General features: G+C 46.2%; 3 protein-coding genes across 3 annotated transcripts in view; 1 reads left to right on the top strand and 2 right to left on the bottom strand.

Annotated features, from left to right (window-relative positions):
* Positions 1 to 1,811, bottom strand: part of aatkb (apoptosis-associated tyrosine kinase b) — a 32,218-nt gene extending 30,407 nt beyond the window's left edge. Inside the window, 1 exon segment of the mRNA XM_062474281.1 lies at positions 1,589 to 1,811. Coding sequence (XP_062330265.1) covers positions 1,589 to 1,679 — 91 coding nt within the window. The 5' untranslated portion in view covers positions 1,680 to 1,811.
* Positions 1,812 to 7,624: 5,813 nt separating this feature from the next.
* Positions 7,625 to 11,205, top strand: LOC134030884 (parvalbumin-like EF-hand-containing protein). The gene is given in 5 exon segments (XM_062474277.1): positions 7,625 to 7,697; positions 9,360 to 9,480; positions 9,651 to 9,786; positions 9,879 to 9,994; positions 11,056 to 11,205. Coding segments are annotated over 4 exon segments (402 nt in total). The 5' UTR covers positions 7,625 to 7,697; positions 9,360 to 9,374; the 3' UTR covers positions 11,100 to 11,205.
* Positions 11,206 to 11,472: 267 nt separating this feature from the next.
* Positions 11,473 to 20,107, bottom strand: st6galnac (ST6 (alpha-N-acetyl-neuraminyl-2,3-beta-galactosyl-1,3)-N-acetylgalactosaminide alpha-2,6-sialyltransferase). Its single transcript, XM_062474226.1, has 9 exons — positions 19,810 to 20,107; positions 17,622 to 17,931; positions 16,458 to 16,623; positions 16,126 to 16,300; positions 15,747 to 15,885; positions 15,409 to 15,512; positions 15,039 to 15,122; positions 13,217 to 13,316; positions 11,473 to 12,784 (listed from the first exon to the last, which is right to left on the bottom strand). Exons 1-9 carry the CDS (start codon positions 19,971 to 19,973, stop codon positions 12,614 to 12,616), a joined length of 1,413 nt encoding a protein of 470 aa, XP_062330210.1. The 5' UTR covers positions 19,974 to 20,107; the 3' UTR covers positions 11,473 to 12,613.
* Between the last annotated feature and the right edge of the window lie 1,804 nt (positions 20,108 to 21,911).

The raw sequence follows: 21,911 nt of genomic DNA, 5'->3' as shown, positions 1-21,911 counted from the left end.
GGTGTGTGTGGGGGAGGCAGGCTGCAACATGGGCAGTGCTGCTGCTGCTGCTTCAGTCTCCGCTGTGTGCTTTCTGTGCAGCCGCCACACTGACAAAAGTGAAATGGATAACCTGGGGCCTGGGCACCAAGCCAAGGATGCCAGTAACAGCCCTGCCCCTCCATCCCCATCCAGCCATGATGTCACCCAGCACCCTCAATGCTGCACTCACAACTTCACAACACACAGCCCCCCCCTGCCCGCCCACACACACACACATACACCCCTCCTACCGTTCCTCCCTTCAGCCCTCCCCTCCATCTCCTACTCCTTCCTTCCCTACCCATCTCTCTATCTTCATCTCCCTCTCCCTGGCCAGTACCCCTCCCCCCCTCTCTCTTGCTCCCCCCCATCTCTACCTCCCTCCCTCCTCTGCTCTCTACACCTATCCATCCATCCCCAACCCCTTCCTCTTTACATGTATCTGGTTCTCTTTCCTGCTTTCCTTATGCGTGACAGGACCACAGGCAGCTCGGAGTTAAATCAAATGGTGCATCTTGTTATCTAAACATGAATTGTAAACTAGACACGCTCCTGCTCCATGGTGACTGGGTAGCCCAGGCCATTCTAACAACAACACGTTGCAGAACGCAGAGACAGGCAGGCGAACAGACCGGGAGCGAGATGCTGTTAGCACACGTTGATACAGGCTACAGAGATGCGTAATGTGTCATGAAACAGTCATGCGTTTATCAAGTCAGCGGAAGAAGACCGAGATACCGCAATGCATCTACCACCAAGTACCCTAACCAGCACCTCCCTGCCAAACAGCCGACATGGCAGCAGCGAGTCGGTGAAGGCAGGCTGAGGGCTGCCTGCTGGGAGGCAGAGACTGTGGGATGATGGGAGGTGGCTGCTGAAACGAATCTGACTCTAAAATGGGAAGGCCACTAACAAGCTCTCCTGGTCACCATAGGAACCACTTGAATGACGAGCAGATGGAATTCTGGGAGCTCTGATAAACTGACGTGAAATCACAGTGGCTTGACAACCCCCCCCCCTTCCCTTTGACTGGGAGAAATCGCACATATATATATGTATAAATATATATGTATTTTTTTAAAGGGATTTCATTCAAACAATTAGGACTAATAATATACAAGTCCCCTTCATTCATTCCCTTGATCTTCTTGCTCCTTTCCCCCTCTCTAAATCCATTAGATGACACCACAGTATCTCTTGCTTCAATTAAGAAAGCTTCTTCCAGAATGCCCCCTCACCTTTCACCTTTATCTCCTTGCATTACCTACCCGGCCTTGTGGTTTGACCAACACGAACAATGCAATTATGGGCACTTACATGTTCCTTAAACTTACACAAAATAAAAAATACAACCTACAGGTAGTCTGTAGTTCTATGTCTCATTGTTTTTATGTGATTAAATCACACACAAATAACGGTGTCCGTACAACACAAATAACGGTGTCCGTACAACACAAATAACGGGGGGGAAAAGCGTGAATGATGGAAGTCTTTGAAGACCCACATATGGCCATTAATGAACACAACCTCCAGGAGGCTGGAACGGTTCCATTTCCATTCAACTGACCTGAGTCGAAACGAGAGCTGAGAGCAAAGCCGGTGCAGAGGAGAGATGAAGACATGATGGTCACAAGTAACGCAGACATCATCTCGGCCATAGGGATGCTGATGTAGCAGATATGTACTGCAGTCTTTAATGACAGAAATTAAAGTCGTAATCTACGAAGCATCTCAAAGCGCTGCCCTCATGTTTGTTAAAAATGAAACCCTCTGACTGAGAAACAGCTGTTGAGAGATATGACGACCGCTTCATTTTACGCCGTGCTGCATTGGATTTTGCAGGCAACACAAACTGAAATCTCACTTGTGTCCTAATCGAGTCCGACTGTAGGTGATGTGCAGACACTGAGGCTGCAGTGGAACCTGTAAGCGCCGTAGCAATCAACTTGAAACACCACAGTATTTAAATCGCTCCCATTCAGTCTCTGCACCAAACCGATGAGAGTTCCGGGGCACGGGCATCCCACTGACAGGTGAACTCTTCCGAGTGCGATGTCCGTTGACTGTCAAATATGCAGTACAAACGCACTTCAGTTTCGTGTAGCCAAATGTATTTCAATTATTGTAGTTTCTCACAGAGATGTCCCTGGTGTTGCGGGAGCTGTCCGCGCCCTGACAGTCAGAGCGCCATCTTGCTCGATAATGTTCCAAATGGAATTTCTGACAGCGGTTTGCGCTGAGTATTAGGGGGGAGGGGAAAACGCACAGCGCAAGACCACTTTTCCGATGACGATTTTAATCTTATCCAATTTATACCTAAATGTGTTGTACAGTAATAAGTCACCGCCACAACATGCAATATGCAGTCAACATGTACTCCAAAGACAACACACAAAGACGACAATTATTCAACGTTTTCTGTCAAGTCTGGCCACGACACTTCATGAATACAAAACATAGGATGTTACATTGTTCTAAGCAGACACAGACAGCATTGTGGATTTCATGCGCAAAAATGTTCCCGAGTACAACTGTAGCACCTCCAGGAGGTCTGCACTCCTCACATCTCATTCAGCTTCAGCTCAGGGGGAGGAGGAGGATATAGCACACAAGAGGAACACGAGCAGTGATAGTGATGTAACACCATAAAGGCACAATCCAGGACTTTATATCCGCTTAATCTACTGTTTAGACGTGTTGAACCAGACCCCCCTCCCCCCCTCACATTATTTTCTCTCTTTCACCCCCCCTGCTTCCTGCCCCTCTCCCCCTCTCTCTCTCTCCCCCTCTCTTTCTCTCTCTCTCCCCCTCCTCTCTCTCCCCCCTCTCTCTCTCCCCCTCCTCTCTCTCCCCCTCTCTCCCCCTCTCTCTCGGAGGATCAGAATCCTGGCTTCCTTGCGTGTCGCACTGCCTGCCACTCTCAATGCAAAAAGGCAAAGGATCAAAATGTCACTGGGCTGTCAAAGAGCATCTGTTGTCCATGAAATGTCCTCTTTGTTGCCCCCCCCTCCCCCCCACATCCTGTCCTGAATCCCTCTCCTCCAGTTAAGGAGCTGTGGGGTGGTTACATAACCGCTCAGACATGATGTGAAGACATCATAGTCTGCTAGAGTCTTTGTGAACTAGGTGCTCCAAAAAGACTCTCATGCATATATATGATTTAGCTGCAGTGTGTCCATATATCCGTATACGTTTCTGCTTGTCATGAACAGGGTCAATACACAATATACAGATGTTTGGTCCCTTCCCAGTATCTCTCTATTTTCTGTCCTCCTGTTTTCCACTGAATATCACAGTTGTTTTTTTTATTATTTTATTTTTTGTATCCATCTTTTTGGCTCTATTTCTGTCAGTCTGTAACCATGGAGACGTGAGTCTAATAGAGCAACACCTTCCACAAAGGTGCCTAAATTCTGTGCTCGGTTTCGCTGAGGTGAATATCCAACTTGTAGTGATTCGTTCGTGCTGTCTATTGCTTTACCATTCTGAGACCTAGCGGCGGATGTGTTGTTGCCCTGGAAACAGTGGGCAGAGAAAAGCGGCTGTTTTCCGAGGTGAGAAGCTAACCAAAGGGGTTGTCTGTCCAGGTCATGTGATTAAACGCATCTCTCCCTGCATTTAGACGTGCCTAACTAAGCGGACACACTCACGTTTGTGCGTATGAATACAGGAATCTGACATCCCACTGCTCTGAGAATAAATGAGGGATCAGTGTTTAGGAATTCAAGCACCAGACCCACCCTTCTCCTCCTCCTCCCTTTCCTCTCCTGTCCTCCCAGCCCAGTCTCCAGTGCTGTCCCGTGGGGGTGATGGAGGAAGGAAGGGGGCCTGGGGCAGGCTCTGAGCCCAGTTGTAACAGTCCCCACCGGGGCCTCGTCATTCTGCACCTGGGCAGCTGCAGCTGGTGTTTACTGGGGAGTACCGTGCTCTGGTTTCACCACTGGGGCCCTCATTCCTCACCCCAGCCAGATGGTCTCCAGGCCTGCATCCACTCCATCTCTCCACCAGCCTTCAAGAACCATGGAGCCTGGATTTAATGGGAATGAAATCTTAAATTGTATGATCCAATGTTCACTTTATACTACAGCTTGCATTACCGGTAAACTGATAGTACACAACACACCCTATGTTTATGGTATAAGATGATATAATAGTGTATCGTCCAACACCAATATTATGATCATATCAAAGCTGAATATACAGTATACACTGTAACTGAAACCTGAACCTGCTACAACCACATTACTAAGAGAGATCACCTGCATTTTAATTCACGTGTCTCTGGTGCGCTTAGGAGTTTTATCAGTAGTCCTGGAGGAGGAAGACCCCTGCCAATCCCCTGAATGTCCACGAGACTCCAGTGGGGAACTCTAATTTAAGATAATTCCATGTGAGCCAACAATGAAAGAATAGAGTAATTAGGCAGTCCAACCGTGTGTGTGTGATATCCAGGAATGTACAGACAGTCTGACAACAGAGATGTGAAACCTATTAGCTCACAGACTCAACAAACTGCATGACGGAGGCAAACAAGGTTGAAGCAACAGATCCAGTATAGCCGTGTAAACCCAGACTACAGGACATGCCTGCTGTTTCAACAGGGTCCATGTGGATGTGCTTTACCTGAGTAATTTATATGGTGACGGTCTTCCAAGAGACCAGAAGATGTGCTCCTCTTGGTGTCTCATGTCTCATCAGATGGCTGAGCGGTTAGGGAATCAGGCTATTAATCAGAAGGTTGCCGGTTCGATTCCTGGCTACGTTGCGTCATTGGGCAAGGCACTTCACCCTACTTACCTCGGGGGAATGTCCCTGTACTTACTGTAAGTCGCTCTGGATAAGAGCGTCTGCTAAATGACTAAAATGTAACTCACTTTACTTACCCAACATTTCCTACCTAGATGTAGGGCCTGCTCAATCAAGCTTCCACTGGTGATTGGTTCTTCTATTCCTACAAGTTTTAATGGAAATTCTTGCCGTGATGCTACGGTAAAACTTATTTTATCGAGCACACCAGAAACATTTCTAAATGGATTTGCAAAAATGTTGCAACAACTCTGGGAAAAGCGTAGCATAGCAATCTTATGAGACTGTACCCTAATTCAGAATTGGATGAATATGTTTAGGCTAGGCGAAACTAATTTTGATTATTTTTTTTTACCTAACCTGGAGGCGGCTGGAGCACATCGGTAATTTAACTACATCGGCTTAAGCATAACAAGTAGGCTAACTTAGTTTGAAAGTCAAGAGTCAGCCTGAATTATCTGACCTACACAATGAAGAATTAAAAGCTCATAACCGGTTCGCTCAGCGTGTCTGTCATGCTAACCGCACTCATTAACACCAATTGAGCCGCGTGCATTCACAAGTCATTAGGAGGTTGTCAACACGACTCTGGTGTGTTAAGCCCTCACTAATGTGGCTCTGAAATGTGACGGCTCCAATGCCCCAACCACTCCCCTAGGCTAGTTAAGGTCCTTTAAGTACATTTTGGTGAAGTTGATAAGTCAAAAAGTCTATTTTGGCCTAATAGACGTTCAAATAAAGTAGCCTATTACATTTGTGTTCGCCTATTAACAACCCCATCTGAACTGAAGCAGTCGCACAGTTTTGGTCGCATGAAATTAGCGTATTGAATTTAGGATCGATATTAAGCGTTTTAAAATAAAGCGTTTAAGCTCCAGTAAATACTGCACTATCCCATTCCAATCATCACTCTGGACGGTCTCGTCAGCTAACGTCTTTCCTTCCCCTACACAACAGCTTTTTAAACAGCTTTTTAACACTTCTTTCCCCTGTATAACTTAAATACTTAGGCTACATCAAAGCCATAAAACCTCTCAATGATAGGCTACCACATCACTACACAAAAGCCACCTTCAGTGTGTTTAAACTCATTAGTTAAAATACAAAAATGTTTTATTCATCGCCTTAAAATGGATAGACCATTGTGTAAGACATATGCACAGTAGCTCTTCTGAAGGTTCCCTGTCAGCGATCCTGAGCACAGTTAGAGGGGAAGAGTCGTGTGTGTGTGTGGCGCGTGGGGGAAGGGGGGGGGGGGGTGTTCTGTGTACCAAAATACTCCTCTCCTGGAGTGAGGCCGTGGTCCAGCTGTGGCAGAACTGCAGGGCCTGTCTGGATGTGTTCTGAACACAGCGTGGCGTCTACAGGGGAGACAGGGTCTGATCTAAGATGGGCCGGATCGATACCCAGCGAGGGGAGAACACGACAGGGGTCCAAGAACACGGCCCGAAGAACACGGCCCGATCAACTTCAGTAACATGTGGAAACACACGTCTGGAACTTTTTCCTCGCGTTTGAGGGTGTTGCACATCCACAAGCTACGGTCGCATGTGCAAGCGCTACAAACTGCTCTCTACCAAACTGTACAAATAGTCTTCCCTTTCGTTAACTACCTCTCGTAGACTGGGTGACAGACAGGGCTAATTTCATTGGCTGCTTTTGGCTCTGCACACAGAAGCAGGGAATCGACTCTATGGTATGGTGTCCCCTATAAGATGTGCTAAGGCCCTGGTCCAAACTGATCAACATCAGGAGCACAATGAGGTTTGTGATCATGGCGAATAACACGCACTGCTTAACCACCTTTATTGTGGGGACGCCGTAATATGCAGTGTCTGTGAATGTGTCTGTGCTGCTGTACCCGGCCTTATTATCCTCAGAAGGGCATCTCCAAGTGTACAGAATCCAACAAGTGTCTTCAAATTTGAAAAGGGCCGCGTGTATTTTGATTGATTCTCCTCTCCATACTACTTGTTCAAAGACACGCACGACAATACATCAGAAGAGAACCGTCTCCTCGAGGAGGTTTAACTGATGGTTTTAAGACGCTGTCCAGAACTGAGCAGTCACACATGCTGTCCCCATAGTCTGTGTGGATAACAGGACGATCTTGCCCTCCTGTTCAACCCGCAGTGGGAACCGGGTGCACTGCCAGTCTGGCTGGGCATGTGTGAGGCCTGTCCAGGAGACAAGGAGCCCAAGCTCTGATGGAGACGGACTCCATAGGGAGATACAGAGAGAGAGGAGGGAGAGAGGGGGGGGGGGAAGAGAGAGAGGGAGGAGAGAGAGAGGGGGGGGGGGAGAGAGAGAGGGAGGAGAGAGAGAGAGGGGGGGGAAGAGAGAGAGGGAGGAGAGAGAGAGGGGGGGAAGAGAGAGAGGGGGGGGAAGAGAGAGAGGGAGGAGAGAGAGAGGGGGGGAAGAGAGAGGGAGAAGAGAGAGAGAGGGGGGGGAAGAGAGAGATGGAGGAGAGAGAGAGGGGGGGAAGAGAGAGAAAAGAGAGGGGGGAAGAGAGAGGGGGGAGAGAGAAAAGAGAGGGGGGAAGAGAGAGGGGGGAGGAGAAGAGAGGGGGAGGGAGAAGAGAGAGGGGGGAGAGAGAAAAGAGAGGGGGGAAGAGAGAGAAGGAGAAGAGAGAGGGGGGAGGAGAAGAGAGGGGGAGGGAGAAGAGAGGAGAGAGAGGGGGGGAAGAGAGAGACAGGTGCAACAACAAGAACTGGAAGTGTTTCCCTCCATCATCCTTCCTATATATATATATATATATGAGGCTCCACAGGAAGGGCGAGGGTAGTCTTACCAGGAACCCAGTCTAGAGTGTGTGTGATCTTGACTGGGGACTAGTGTGTGTGTGTGATTCAGCCAATGCGACAGAGCTGGTGAGTAAAACTGGAGGGATCCAGAGTGGGGAACGAGCAGGAGGCTGTGTAGCGAGCAGGAGGCTGTGTAGCGAGCAGGAGGCTGTGTAGCGAGCAGGAGGCTGTGTAACGAGCAGGAGGCTGTGTAGCGAGCAGGAGGCTGTGTAGCGAGCAGGAGGCTGTGTAACGAGCAGGAGGCTGTGTAGCGAGCAGGAGGCTGTGTAGCGAGCAGGAGGCTGTGTAACGAGCAGGAGGCTGTGTAACGAGCAGGAGGCTGTGTAACGAGCAGGAGGCTGTGTAACGAGCAGGAGGCTGTGTAACGAGCAGGAGGCTGTGTAGCGAGCAGGAGGCTGTGTAGCGAGCAGGAGGCTGTGTAACGAGCAGGAGGCTGTGTAACGAGCAGGAGGCTGTGTAGCGAGCAGGAGGCTGTGTAGCGAGCAGGAGGCTGTGTAACGAGCAGGAGGCTGTGTAGCGAGCAGGAGGCTGTGTAGCGAGCAGGAGGCTGTGTAACGAGCAGGAGGCTGTGTAACGAGCAGGAGGCTGTGTAGCGAGCAGGAGGCTGTGTAACGAGCAGGAGGCTGTGTAGCGAGCAGGAGGCTGTGTAGCGAGCAGGAGGCTGTGTAGCGAGCAGGAGGCTGTGTAGCGAGCAGGAGGCTGTGTAACGAGCAGGAGGCTGTGTAACGAGCTAGACTTTGGGGCTCAGAGATCTAGAAACATGTCCTTGTTGTAGAAGGCCTACGGACTGGCCCTTGGTAAATGTTTGTCAACGTGTATCAGGATCAATACTGGACTCGTTTTGCATTCTGGTAGCCTGTTGCTTGTGGAGCTGTTTATATTGTGTGTAAACATGAAATACATAGTACCAGATGTGTCAGTGGTTTCATCGTTAAAAAGGCAAAGAAGAACGGGAAGGTATTTTCATCTGGGTTCTAACTCTGGTCTGGATGTGCCTGCAGGGAAAACAGATCCTCTTGTTGAGAAGGTGCTTGAAGTGCAAATGTTCAAGTGAGAAAAGCAATGATGAAACTCTCCCAGAAAGCCCGAAACTTGATGTGTGTTACAGTGTAAAGCTCGATTCAACTCTTTCTGCTGTGCCGCACCCTGTGTGTCCAGCAGTAGACTGACACACACACACACACACACACACACAGAATGATGCTGGTCCGCTGAGATCAGACCCTTTCCACTACCACCTAAAAAGAATCACACACAAGATCTATGACTAGACTCTGGAGGGACTAAGGGAACTAATAACCAGACCTGATGTCAAATATCACTCTAGTCAGACTGCTGCTATAACAACAGACTCGTTGAAAGAGCAAAGCTTCCAGCCTTAGACTTAAAATACATTCACAACAACAATCTGGAGAAGCATAAGTGACGAGGGACTTCATGCTTCATTAGGAAGCACACAGGGAAGTGTCCTCCTCTTATAACCTCCCCCCTCTCCCCCCTCTGGCTCATGCCTCAGTTCTTGTGGAACACCCTCTGGGGCAAGTCAAGAGGTGTCCAGGCACCAGGTCTAAATATTTCCTTCTTCCAACCTGAAGAAGGAAAACTGTCCAGGAGTCCCAGAGATGCATCTGTTTCCGGGTCTGAAGTCAAACCAAACATGTCCGTCTCAGTCTTGAACCCAACCCAAGATCTCCATGGTAACAGTTGTGGCGTGTGTGCCTTGTGTAGCCTCACAGAGACAGCATGGCGGACGACTTCAGCCACCAAGTGAAGAAGGTAGCTCTGGCCATGGGTGCATCCCTCAGCGACCACGACCTGGAACGCCTCCCCCGGGAGATGAGACTGAAGGGTGAGGAGGGAGGCAGGGTGAGGCAGGAGGAAACGAATAGATAGTAGCCTGTTGTTCCCCACCAGTGATGCAGTCCCCCCCCCCCCCCCCCCGGGCTAGCGTAGCAGGGTAGCGAGGCTAGCCTAGCAGGGTAACAGTGTGAGAGAAACTGACGGCCTCTTTCTCTGCAGGCAACTTCAATTACAGCAAGTTTCTAGAGTACATGAGGCAGTTCAAAACTTCAGAATAACAAGAGGAGTTGACCAAGAAAGCCTTTCAGAAGCTGGACAAAGACGGCAGCGGCTACATCGAGTGGAACGAAATCAAGTGCGTCTAAATAACCGATAGCAAAAAAAAACGAATCTGTAAGTTTCTATGAGTACTTTACAATCACGATGATTTTTTCTCGATGTGTGCAGGTACATTCTGTCGGTTGTGCCCAGTTCAGCTCCTGTAGTGCCCCTGTCTGACGAGGTGGCGGAGGCCTTAATTCAGACAGCCGACACGGATGGTGACGGACGCATTAACTTCAAAGGTAAACGTTGTGTCCGAAGCTTGTAGAAACCAAACATGGCCACTAGGGGTCAGTAAACATTAACATTCACATGGAACAGTGATTCTTAAAAAGGTACAATAGGAAGTTTTATTTTTTTCTGTAAAAGTCAAAAACAAAAGGTTTGTCCACTACCAACATGCTGATGTGAGCTAATGAGGCCCTCAGAGTTGTTTAGCAACACAATGTCGTTGGAAGGTAGGCCTACATTTATATTTTTTGGAGCATGTCGCTACTTCCCAGTCAATTAAGTTCCAGCGATCGTGTTCCAGCCAATCGCCTTTAGCGGGGTGTGTCTTATTTTGTGAAATCACTGTCAAACTCCAACTTCAGGAAAACAAAGGAGTTCAGACAGGAATTAGGGGAGCTGTTTCTAATATTTGAATTTAGTAGGCTACATGTTACTAATTGCAGCCTTAACATAAAATACATTACCCCGCTTCATTGACCATTGTCTACAACATTGATATTTTATCATTTATGGATTAACTATGAATGCCCAGTGTGCCAGGCCTTATCTGACTATATTCAACAAATATTTGCCATTGTGAAACAGCACTTTACAATGACAGGAAATTACAACAGGATATGCGAAACACTAGGTTTCAAATTATTCATTCAACAACAACGATTTGAGTGTGTGATCAATCACAAGTACAGTCACATGCTTGTCTGGTCTACACTGTGACAGTCAACAGTCAACTACTGGGGGTGTCAGGTGGCTGAGCGGTTAGGGATTCGGGCTAGTAATCTGAAGGTTGCCAGTTTGATTCCTGGCCGTGCCAAATGACGTTGTGTCCTTGGGCAAGGCACTTCACCCTACTTGCCTCAGGGGGAATGTCCCTGTACTTACTGTAAGTCGCTCTGGATAAGAGCGTCTGCTAAATGACTAAATGTAAAATGTAACAGGAACACATTCCGCACGCCACCCCCAGGTCGTGATAGCGAACGCAGGCCTGACCACTGTGACATGCCTCTTTGTCCCTCCATCTCTCCCTCCCTGGCACAGTTCCTTATTCTCTCCATCTTTCCCTCCCTGGCAGAGTTCTCAGAAATGGTTAAACAGGAGAAGAAACCTAAGAAGTGACAGACTACCCTCACAACCATCACATCTGCAGATGTTTATGGTTGACGTGAAGTCTGAAGAGACATTACTCATTCCCCTCCCCCCCCCCACACCCCTCCCTCCCCCCACACCCTTTCCTCCCCCCCACACCCCTCCCTCCGAGAAAGCGAGCAAGGCTTTTCTTATCTGAATTGGTGACATTGTTCTCTAGAGGCGAGCAGTTCTGACATGTGCCTGCTATTTTCCTCTACATTCTCACCTAGGTACTAGACTGAGTCACAACTGCACCCACAGCCATCCGCAACACATTAGCAAAACACAATGTTGACAATGGAATGTGAAAGTCATCAGTTTTCAGGACAGAATGTTAAATCCGAGCCACATTATTCCATAGTGATTTTACTTTGCCATTTCACAGATTTATTATAGCTGTGTTGCGTGAAAACAATCATTTTAGAAATTGCACAAAGAGATCGATCCCATAACTCCATCATTCAGTGTGAATTCACATTGCTATTGGACATTTTGCATTGACACAAAACAAAACGTACTGGGCTTCATCTGTAAAGAAAGTGTCTCATTAAAGTGCAGAAGAAAAAGAAAATCAGAAATGATGAAGTATTTTAATAAAAGCTTCTTCCCTGATGCTATACTTTTCTTTGGTGTCTACCATGCTTTCACACACACACACACACACACACACACACACACACACACACACACTGTTTTGACAGGCTCCTATTCTCTGACACACATTAAATCAACATACGTGATTCCAGGATCCTAACAGTAAATAATCAAAGTGGTCACGTGACTACTATTCCCAGACCTCGGGTTCATCCTGATTTACAAAAGAAACAAGGATTCTTGACAACCTTTAAATATCCGGCCTCAGAGAAGTCCTGGTGATAAGTCCTCACACACACACCATAGAGACCATTGTAGCTATGGCAGCAAAGTACACACACACACCCAACACCCCGATTCCCTCCACAACAAAGAACTTCACATTAAGGCACAAACCTAAAGTTGGAGCAACATTCTTTTCACGGTTAGATGGCAGATATGTACTCATTTTGGTCAAATGCTTGAGTTGCAACAGTGAAACGTACATCTTACTGAATATCCAGACCAATAGACCATGACTGCTGCTGGTAGTTCTCAAATCAATTAGGGCAAGGAGGGCGTTTTACAGGAAGGGACTGCCTTTTCCTTTTCAACACAAATAAAGTTTCCTGGACCGGGTGGGCTACCAGATTAGCCTGGTGATGAACTGGTAAACCACAAACGAAATGTGCTGAGGAACTGACATTACAAACCTTGCAGCTATTTTGGAGCTGTCCGCTTAGGAAGGTACAAGACAGGTCAGCGTTGCATCTGCTTAGCAACAGTAAGTAAATATATCTTCCTGAACAGGGGGGAGGGGGGAGGGGGGAGGGGGGAGGGGTATGGGTTCCTGTCAGCCTGCTCGGTAGGCCTGCCTTCCCCCTTCCCCTCAGGGGTAGCGTCTTCAGGCAAGCCCCAGGCTGTGGCCTTCAAGGCCTCATGTAGAGCTGGATTAGTCCTGCCTTGTGGAGCTGCTGCCAGAGATTCATCTCCATCCTCAGATCGTGGTTGATGTAGAACCCCACAGGCTGAAACTGTCTGTTAAAGTAGTGGTCTGAGTACTTGCTGTAGTCGGGGGTCATGAATCCGTATGCGCTCACCTGCCAACAATAAAAAAACATGTATCACATGTTCTATGTCTCTGTTACATAAACAGACATTCTGGTGGAGGATGCATCCTTTTGCCCCTGGGACATCATCTGACCTTTAGGTCTGACCCCAAACACCTCTCTGTCAGGAAGGAAGGGGCACAAGACCTGTGTGCCCTGCACAGGTAAGGCAGAATTGAACTGGGCAGAACACCCTCTCAGATTTCTGTCAAGATTATTCTCACAAAGGCCTTTGTCTTCTGGTAACATTGACTGGTATCGCCGATCTATATTGAGACACCATTGTGTATTGTATTCATTGTTCGATTTCATCATTTCTTATCTTGGTAAAATACAAATAACTTTAACCTCATATTCTTCTCCACCCAAATGTAAACCTCAACAATGCCTTCTCTTGTGCTGTAAGATGATAATGGTGTTTACCTTGTCACAAGTGTGCATGGCAGCCAGCAGCATCACAGCTCCTGTTGATGGACGGTAAATATCCTTGTATTTGGTTGTCAGGGTATGGGATCGTAGGAACCTATACCATAAAAGAAGACACAGGGTCATCAGGCTTCTAAATGGACATTGATACATTTCTTACTGGTCACTTTCAGTTCATTATTGCACTAACTTACCCCACTTGTCTTAGGTTAGTATAGGTCTTGTCTTAGGTTAGTTAGGTCTATAAGGTATATATAGTATAGGTCATTGTGTATTAGTATATTGTATATTGCATACTATTTTGTATATTTAGGAGGTTTATTATTTAATTTCTATTCTAGCTTATCATAGTACATAGTACTATGTTCTTAGTACTTATATGTTATGTTATGCCAGGCTGCTTGTGTTGTCTTGTCCCAAGAAGTTCAGTGCCCAGTCTGACCTTGTGTTCTGTGCGCCTGACAAGTTATCAGATATACCCTCCCAACTGCACGTTGAGGCAAACAAACACTTTTTTTGTGTGTCATGAAACATATACATCCTCAGGAAGCTGTTAAACTGGCTTTGACACTTCTGTTGTGATAACACTGCTGCCACAGTTTCCACCCAATAAGCATCATTTCAGTTATGCGCCAGTTGTCATGACTAGGGATGGGTATCGAGAAGGGTATCCCAGTGAATAGATTCCTTGGAATCGTTAGCAAAATTCCGTAACGATTCTGTTAACGATTCTCTGTGCCGTTGCGCATGCGCGAACTTTTATAGTTTATTCAGACAGACTGCAGCAAACATGGCAACTAGGAAGAAGCGTTCTAAAGTTTGGTTGTATTTCACACGACAAAATGACAACAACGCCACTTGTAACGCGTGTAAAAAGTCTATTTCGTCGAAGGGAGGAAATACTACAAATATGAAGAAGCATTCGAACACACAGCATGGAATAAAGTTACTGGAACGTCATGTGTTCGATGCATGCAGCAGCGCAGCTAACGTTCGCGCTTCATCTCTAACTATCTAAGGTAGAGCTAAACTGCTCAAAAGTGATCACAACCACTTGTTACTGTGTGAAGCAATTTATTAGCCTTTATTGTGTGTAGTCGATCTAATCATCTTCTGTCCCGTCGTTTGAAGCATACATTTTAGCTCCGGCATTCGTCTCCCATTAGTATTGATCTTATTGATCATTTCACGTTATCGGGGCGGCGTGTGTTATCAGCAAACGTTCGCGTGTCCCATTATTAAACTGAGCATATCGATTTTTAATCCATTATTAAACGTAGCATTTTAATTGTTTAACCTTTTAATAGTCCTGTTAAATGTGCCTGAAAACGCCTAAACAACATACCCAAAGTACATTGAAAGCTGTTGTTGAACCATTTGGAGTACATGCATGTAAATGGTCTCTTTTGAAAGGTGACACTGAAGTTATTTCCCCTGTTGTTAGGACCCCTGTAAGTCCTACTGGTGTTGAGTAATAGAAGCTTGAACACAAGGAAACTGAAAGTTTCTATCTCCGACTAGATTTTGTTTTGAAAACAGAGGCCTGAAGAGGCCTAGAGGTGGTAGGTATTAGCTCATTTCAGAGCCAGTCAAAGCCAGTTCGAGAAATTCGTTTAAAACGAGTGTGTGTGTGTGTGTGTGTGTGTGGGGGGGGGGGTGCCGGACGCACAGACCTAGTTGGCTGTAGAGGGGAGAATCGATAAGAGAATCGATAAGGAATCGAATCGATAAGCAGGAATTGATAAGGAGTCGGAATCGTTAAAAACTTATCAATACGCATCCCTAGTCATGACAACTCATCCTCCTCCCTTATGCTCACCTGTTTCTGATGTAACGGACAAAATCAGGATGGTACATCTTGATGTTGTGAACTGAAACGTTCTTCCCAAAGTAAACGGACGCCCTGATAAATTAAAAAAAGAAAGAAAGAAAGAAAGGAGTGAGAATTATGTATGGACCAGCTAAATTATTGTGAGTTTCATCAACAACGATTACATAAAAAAATGAAATAAAAATATAATACAAAAATAAAATTGTAATAATAATAAATTATTATTATTATTATTATAAATTCATTGAGCAGATGGTTTCATCTAAAGTGACACACAGAGGGAGATTTGAACCTGCGGCCTCTTGGATCTGCAGTGCTGTACGTGACCTAAAGCTATGAAACAGGAAGTGTGGCTCACTTCCTGTTCTTCTCGGGCCCTCGCTCCACTGTGGTGTTCATGGCAGCAGCCTTCAGCAGCAGGTAGTCACGGTCGTGATCAGGCAAAAAAACATAGCGTGTTTCCTGTGAAACAGAGGAGAACCGCAATGACAAGTCTATGCAAAACCAGAAAGGTGGTCAGATGGCTGAGCGGTTAGGGAATCGGGCTATTAATCAGAAGGTTGCCGGATCGATTCCCGGCCGTGAAAAATGACCTTGTGTCCTTGGACAAGGCACCCTACTTGCCTCGGGGGGAATGTCCCTGTACTTACGCTCTGGATAAGAGCGTGTGCTAAATGTAAATGTGTGTGATCTCACCTCAGACTGTGGGGGGCCATGGTAGCCCTGACCTCCATAGCTGGCCATTGAGTTACGCATCGTGTTGGTGGAGAAGGTGTAGTGGGAGGTACGCGTACCCACATCCTTTTCAAAGCCCTTGGTGATAGCCCCGTTGGTCCTGGAATTCAATATACACACACACAGGCCATTAGCCCCTCTAGTAACCACAACAACCAGTCAGGAGCTTTGAGCGGTGTATAATTACAGTATGACAGAAAATGTAAACTTGGCCATTTACATTTTTCTCAATGGTGGAAATGTAAAACTTTTTATGATAGGAATATTTATTCATTAAATATGTGTTAGTAAACTTCCGGTGATTCTGCTGGAGGGAGCGCTTGCGGAGGCCAAGGAATACCTGAAGACGTAATCATGCTGGTCGATCTCCCGTCCTCTGTTTGAACCGTTCAGTATCCCACCATTACCCACCACCGCACACCGAATGCAGCTCGATCCATTTGCCCTGCGTGCCCAGTCATCTAACATCTGACGGTTTGCCTCAGTGTTGAGGGCCGACAGGGAGGCCAGGACGGCTGAGGGAACAGACCTCGCAGTTTAGGGTCGGTTTACATTTCAAGATGAATTTCTGAATAACCCATTTGGGGCTTAAGCATGATTTTCGAATCGCTTAAAGTGAAATCACGTCGAATCACGCAAATCACTAAATGGGAAACGCAAATGATGAATTACTCTGGAAGTCGAGTCCTTTCCATCCGTGGGTCCCGGGGTACTGTCGAAGGCGCTCGTACTCTTCCTGGGTGGCGTGCTTGGCCCACTGAAGCACAGGGATGTTGACCAGGAACCTCTCCCCAAACTCAGTCTGAGACACCCTGCTACGGACACCGTCTGCACACTCCTGTAGGACATACAGCAGGTGACTTCACACAATCATCCCGAAGGTTAAATATTTTTTTATTATTACTATTATAGTAATAATAGTATATATCATTGATCTTATATAGCACTTTCTACTACTCAGAGTACTCAAGGTCGCTTTACAGATTCCAGCATTCATTCAGACACAGTCAAACCGGTGGTGGTACAGAAGCGTGGCTGCCAATCAGCGCCTACGGCCCCTCCGACCACCACCAACATTCATTACCAACATTAATGCACATTCATACATGTAGGGATTTCGCAGGGGTAAACATTCATTCTACAGCGATGAACACATACACTGCCTTTACAGAATTCTGTTCAGCAGGAAGATGTTATCATGTTTTTCCATCTTCTTTTGGGTTAATTATACAGAGACATAAGGGTAGTAGTACATGAACCCTCCCCTCAGAGGAGAAGATTGTAACCAGCTGACAGCAACAGAAACTAAGCAATGACTAAGCTGGGAAACTAAGCTTCTATCTCAGAACAGTATAACAGAGGGTGGAGAAAATGTAAATTTGACAGAGAAAATAGTTCAGTTAGATTACCGTTTTGGGAAAACAGTTTGATAATTCAGTTCAAGTGCTGTGAAATGTTCAGACAGACTTGAGCAACATCTCTGTGGGTTATCTTTTTGACCACAATGCATTAGGCAATGTGCAACACAAGCAATTAAAGTCAATCAACTTCTGGTGAGTCAACTTCTTGGTTGATTTTGGAATGTGTGGAAAGATCGACTGAACCGTTTGTGGACTGGCATGCTGTTTAAATCCATAATAATCCATCCATAATCCATACTCCTAAGAAGTTTACTCATCTAACGACTATATGCAAATGCATCACAGTAAGGCCCCACCTCCCCCTATTCAAACCCCCCCCTCTCTCTCCCCCCCAGTAGAGCATGTGATGACACTACAAAATGCAATGACGAAACAGACCTGAGAAACCATGAGACCCTCCTGAAACGGAACTCACCGTTTGCGGTGGGGCGTCTTCCCTGGCGTAGCTGTCGCCGATGAAAGGAGGATCCTTGACAGTGAGCTGAGGCCTTCTCGTGGTGACCTCAGGCCTCCTCGCGGAGAGCTGAGGCCTCCGCGCGGTGAGCTGAGGGCTCGGACTGCGGCTACTGGTAGTGTAGTCCTCCTGGCGTGGTAGAGCTCCATGAGTGGGCTGGGCCTTTAGGGTTGTAATCACCCCGCTACTTGAATGCTGGTGGTCAGATTCAGTTGACAGCTTCAAGACATGGGTGGAGTGAGGCAAACTCATGGTCACTTGGCTAGAGTTGCTGTCAGGAGAGGAAAGTGAGGGGGGGAGGTGTAAGAAGGGCAGAATGTAAAGGGAAGGCCCTTGGCAGACAGACATGGTGTCATTGAACAAAAATGCACTTTCTTAACCACTTCACTGCAGAAAATGACTAGTTCTGATGGTTCAAGTCAGACACTGGTGAAGGGGTAGCATCAAAGCCACAAACAGGCGAGTTTAAGCTTTTCGTGTCCCAAACTGTGTCATAGCAGTCACCTGTGCTTTTGTAAAAATGGCTGGTAAAAAGATGACAATAAATGCCTTGATTTCCCCCCATGAACCATAATCTGTACAAAACAAATGACATGTTCCGTTTGGCTTCTAGTATCTAGGTTTGACTTAGACATGATCATCTCTGAAATGTAATTAAACTCTACCTATTGTAGTTGATCTCTTCCAAAACCAACATAACTCTTTATTCTGAATGAAAACCTTTATTGCCCCCAGGGGAATTTGTTGCACCAAGAGCTTGTTGAATTCAGGGTGAGGAGTTCAGGTCTCAAATATAGTCCAAGACAAAACCACTAGAAGAAAACTTCTTCTACTCCATAGAGTAAAAACAGCACCCACCCCATCTATTCTTCTAGTACAGAAAGCTGTAGAGTGAAGGAAAAGGAACAGCAAGACTCCCACGCAAAATACACAGATGTTGCAGGGATACAGGGGTTATTTAAAGACCGTGGCATTTAGATTAAAGCTCTTCTCGGATAAACCCACAGTCAGACTATGCTAGTTGTAAACGAGAGTCTGAACCAACCCATCCAAGTTTGAAACAGGCATTTAGACTCTGAATCAGACCATTGAGAGATGACCACATGACATTTCTCCAGCCTCTCAATCTCAATGCATCTTATCGGGATAGCTAGCTTTTAAAGTTGTAGGATTGCCCAAAACAACAAGGTTTACATTTCACATGTGTGACAGACCACCTCCGGTGAATTACCTCCAGGGGCTTTTCTCATTAGGGCAATGTGTGGATCCTTTGTGGAAAACCACAATGACATGACTTCCAGGAGGAAAAAAATGAAACCGAAAGACCCTCCAAATCCCGCCATGATCTCAGAGCGTGTAACCAGATCCTGTTTTATGACTAGTCGTTTGGAAAAACAAGCAGGCTGACAAGAAAAAAAATTGTAATAATACTTAGGGATTGATTGCGGATTCAACCAGGTCATACTAGGTCACAAACCAGATTTTGTTACCATTGGCGATTTTAGACCCTTTTTAGGAGTGCTCAAGCACCCCTAAATTTCATCTGAGCACCCCTAAAAATAATAATAATTAAAAATTATTATTGTTCATTATCATTTGACGCTGGTAGTTCATGAAGAAAGGGATATCCTTAGTTTTTTCATTCATTCAATATTTTGCATAATAATAAATAAATGTATTAATTGTTATCCAGTGAAATTAAGGATTTATAGCAAGGGGGTTTAGCACTTTTGCAAGGCACTGTATTCATGTCACATTCTCATTGGGGGTTGAGCACTCCTAAAGTTCTGATCATAGAATCGCCCCTGATTGTTACTACACTTAAATAGGCCTACATCACTGTTATACTTTTCTACTGGCCTTTAAACAATTTACATAGTTTGTGTTTCGGAATTTGTTTGATTTAGAGTTATGGTGGTCATTTGAATTTCGAACATTTTTAGGCTTTTCAGAAACGTCACAAATTGTATTAATTCATAAGAGTGATGTGAGGTCCAACAGTATTCTCCATCGATGCAACGAGGGACTGGCTTGTGACTACGGGTGAAACACACAACTGACCGAACATCGTTACCGTACGTCGACACGATCCGTCTAAAAGAACATCAGACAACACACAGACCCATTCAAAGAGAGGACGATCGCGTACCTTCTCGGCTCTTCAACGCGGCGGGTGCCTGGGAAGGGTGCCAGAGCCATCACGTGCCAGGGCACTTGGATCTCCAGGCTCACACACAGAGTGTAGAGGCCCAGCATGGAGCTGACCACCAGGAAGCAGATGAGCAACCTCTGCTTGAAGCCCGTGCGGGTCATGGCCGGCCTGTTTCTGAACGGCAGACTGCTTTCTTGCTCCCTGCCCTACGCTCCCCCCAGTGGGGCATGAGGAGGCGAAGGGGTGCGGGGGGAGAGCGGGGGGAGACACCGACAGTCCTTCTCAGGATGTGGTTTGTTGTTTTACAGAGAGCGAGAGAAAAGCGGTGTGGAGGAGCGAACTGTTCGTTAGTCAGCAGAAAAAACTTTTGACTTTACACTGCTGGAGTTTTCGAGGGTATGTGGACGGCAAATAACTGTTCTTGCGAGTCTGCGATAGAGAAAGAGAGGGGAGAGAAAGAGAGGGGAGGGAAAAGAGATAGTGTTTATGGCTTTGTGTTTATGGCTTTATGGTTCACCATCGTTGGATTCTATGCATTAACCCTTGTGTTATCTTCGGGTCGTTCTGACCCATCAGTCATTGTGACCCACCGTCGTATTGCGACAACTTTACCGCATACAAAAACAAAGTGAAGCATTTTCTTTTAACCGTTGGGCTGTCTCAGACCCCCCACATTGCGAAGGTTAAAAGAAAATTATTTTTATTTGTTTTTGTATTGGGTAAAATTGGGTAAACACAACGATGGTTCGTTATGAACCTTTGGGTCATGTGACCCGAAGGCAGCACGAGGGTTAATTGGCAGTTTGTATGACACAGAAATTGACACAACCAAGCCACATGTCATGAAAAACAACATCCTGGATACCTTTTTTTGACTCATATATATATATATATATATACACACACGATAACATTTGAATATATTGTTGTTTTTGATGGTAGGCTACCATCTAAAATAAAACTTAACTTAATGTATTTGTTAAGTTATAAGTTCACCCCATGTAACAGTTGAGCGTGACTAAGTTTCCTCTCTGACTGTCTCTCTCTCTCTGTCTCTCTCTCTCTGTCTCTCTCTCTGTCTCTCTCTCTCTCTGTTTCTCTCTCTCTGTCTCTCTCTCTCTGTCTCTCTCTCTCTCTCTCTGTTTCTCTCTCTCTGTCTCTCTCTCTCTCTCTGTTTCTCTCTCTCTGTTTCTCTCTCTCTGTCTCTCTCTCTCTCTGTCTCTCTCTCTCTGTCTCTCTCTCTGTCTCTCTCTCTCTCTCTCTCTGTTTCTCTCTCTCTGTCTCTCTCTCTCTCTCTCTCTGTTTCTCTCTCTCTGTCTCTCTCTCTCTGTCTCTCTCTCTCTCTCCCACTCTCTTTCACTCCCACAGCAAACAGTTACTCTCTCCCTCCTGCCTTCCTTCGAACAGAAAGTTTTCTCAACACAGAAAAGAGAGAAGTTGAAATTCCTCACCCTGTCTGAATATTCTTTCCTCCACATCGACCCAGCAGCGTTCTTCCGAGCCTCTAAGTTAAAAGCGGTGTTCTTCAACAGAGTGCAGTCCTACTCTCCACCCCGTAACAACATGGGCGGAACCATTGTGAAATGAGCAACAGCTGCTGGCAATTGGACAACCCCCTCAACTCCTTAGAGAGAGGGAGGAGGAGGGGCATGGAGAGAGAGACCGTCTTCAACCATCTTTCTAAGCTACTTGTCATCTACAGCAGCGTTTCCCAACCCTGCTGTTTCAGATGTTCCCCTCTTCCAGCACACCTGATTCAAATGCACGGGTTGTTGTCAGGCTTCTGCAAAGCTTGATGACAATAGGTTTTCTCAAATTGTTATTTAAGTGTACCAATAAGTTGGCTCCTGAACCCCTGAGTACATTTATTCAGAGACTAAATAGCGGTAGAGTGACAAGGGGCTCCCTAAACCAAAATTGTAAAATCCCACAGTGCAGGACATCTTTTGGTACATCAGCCTTTTCTTACAGGGCTGGGCTTGTAAACTGTGGAACTCACTGCCCACAGAGATTAAGATCATTTCTGAGTTTAAAATGTTCACCTTTAGGCTTAACCCTCGTGCTGCCTTCGGGTCACATGACCCAAAGGTTCATAACGA

Source organism: Osmerus eperlanus, chromosome 12 (assembly GCF_963692335.1).
Source record: "Osmerus eperlanus chromosome 12, fOsmEpe2.1, whole genome shotgun sequence".
NCBI classification, from domain to species: domain Eukaryota; kingdom Metazoa; phylum Chordata; class Actinopteri; order Osmeriformes; family Osmeridae; genus Osmerus; species Osmerus eperlanus.
The sequence above is the reverse complement of the archived record's forward strand: the minus strand, read 5'-3'. Positions and strand labels throughout refer to the sequence as shown.

What these genes read in the sequence shown, in the direction of transcription:
- st6galnac (XM_062474226.1), bottom strand. Translation starts at nt 19,973, where the DNA reads ATGACCCGCACGGGCTTCAAGCAGAGGTTGCTCATCTGCTTCCTGGTG. An exon ending in GAAAGGACTCGACTTCCAGA is followed by an intron (nt 16,301 to 16,457) that starts GTAATTCATCAT and finishes CTGTTCCCTCAG; the next exon opens with CCGTCCTGGCCTCCCTGTCG. An exon ending in GTCCGTTACATCAGAAACAG is followed by an intron (nt 13,317 to 15,038) that starts GTGAGCATAAGG and finishes TTTATGGTATAG; the next exon opens with GTTCCTACGATCCCATACCC.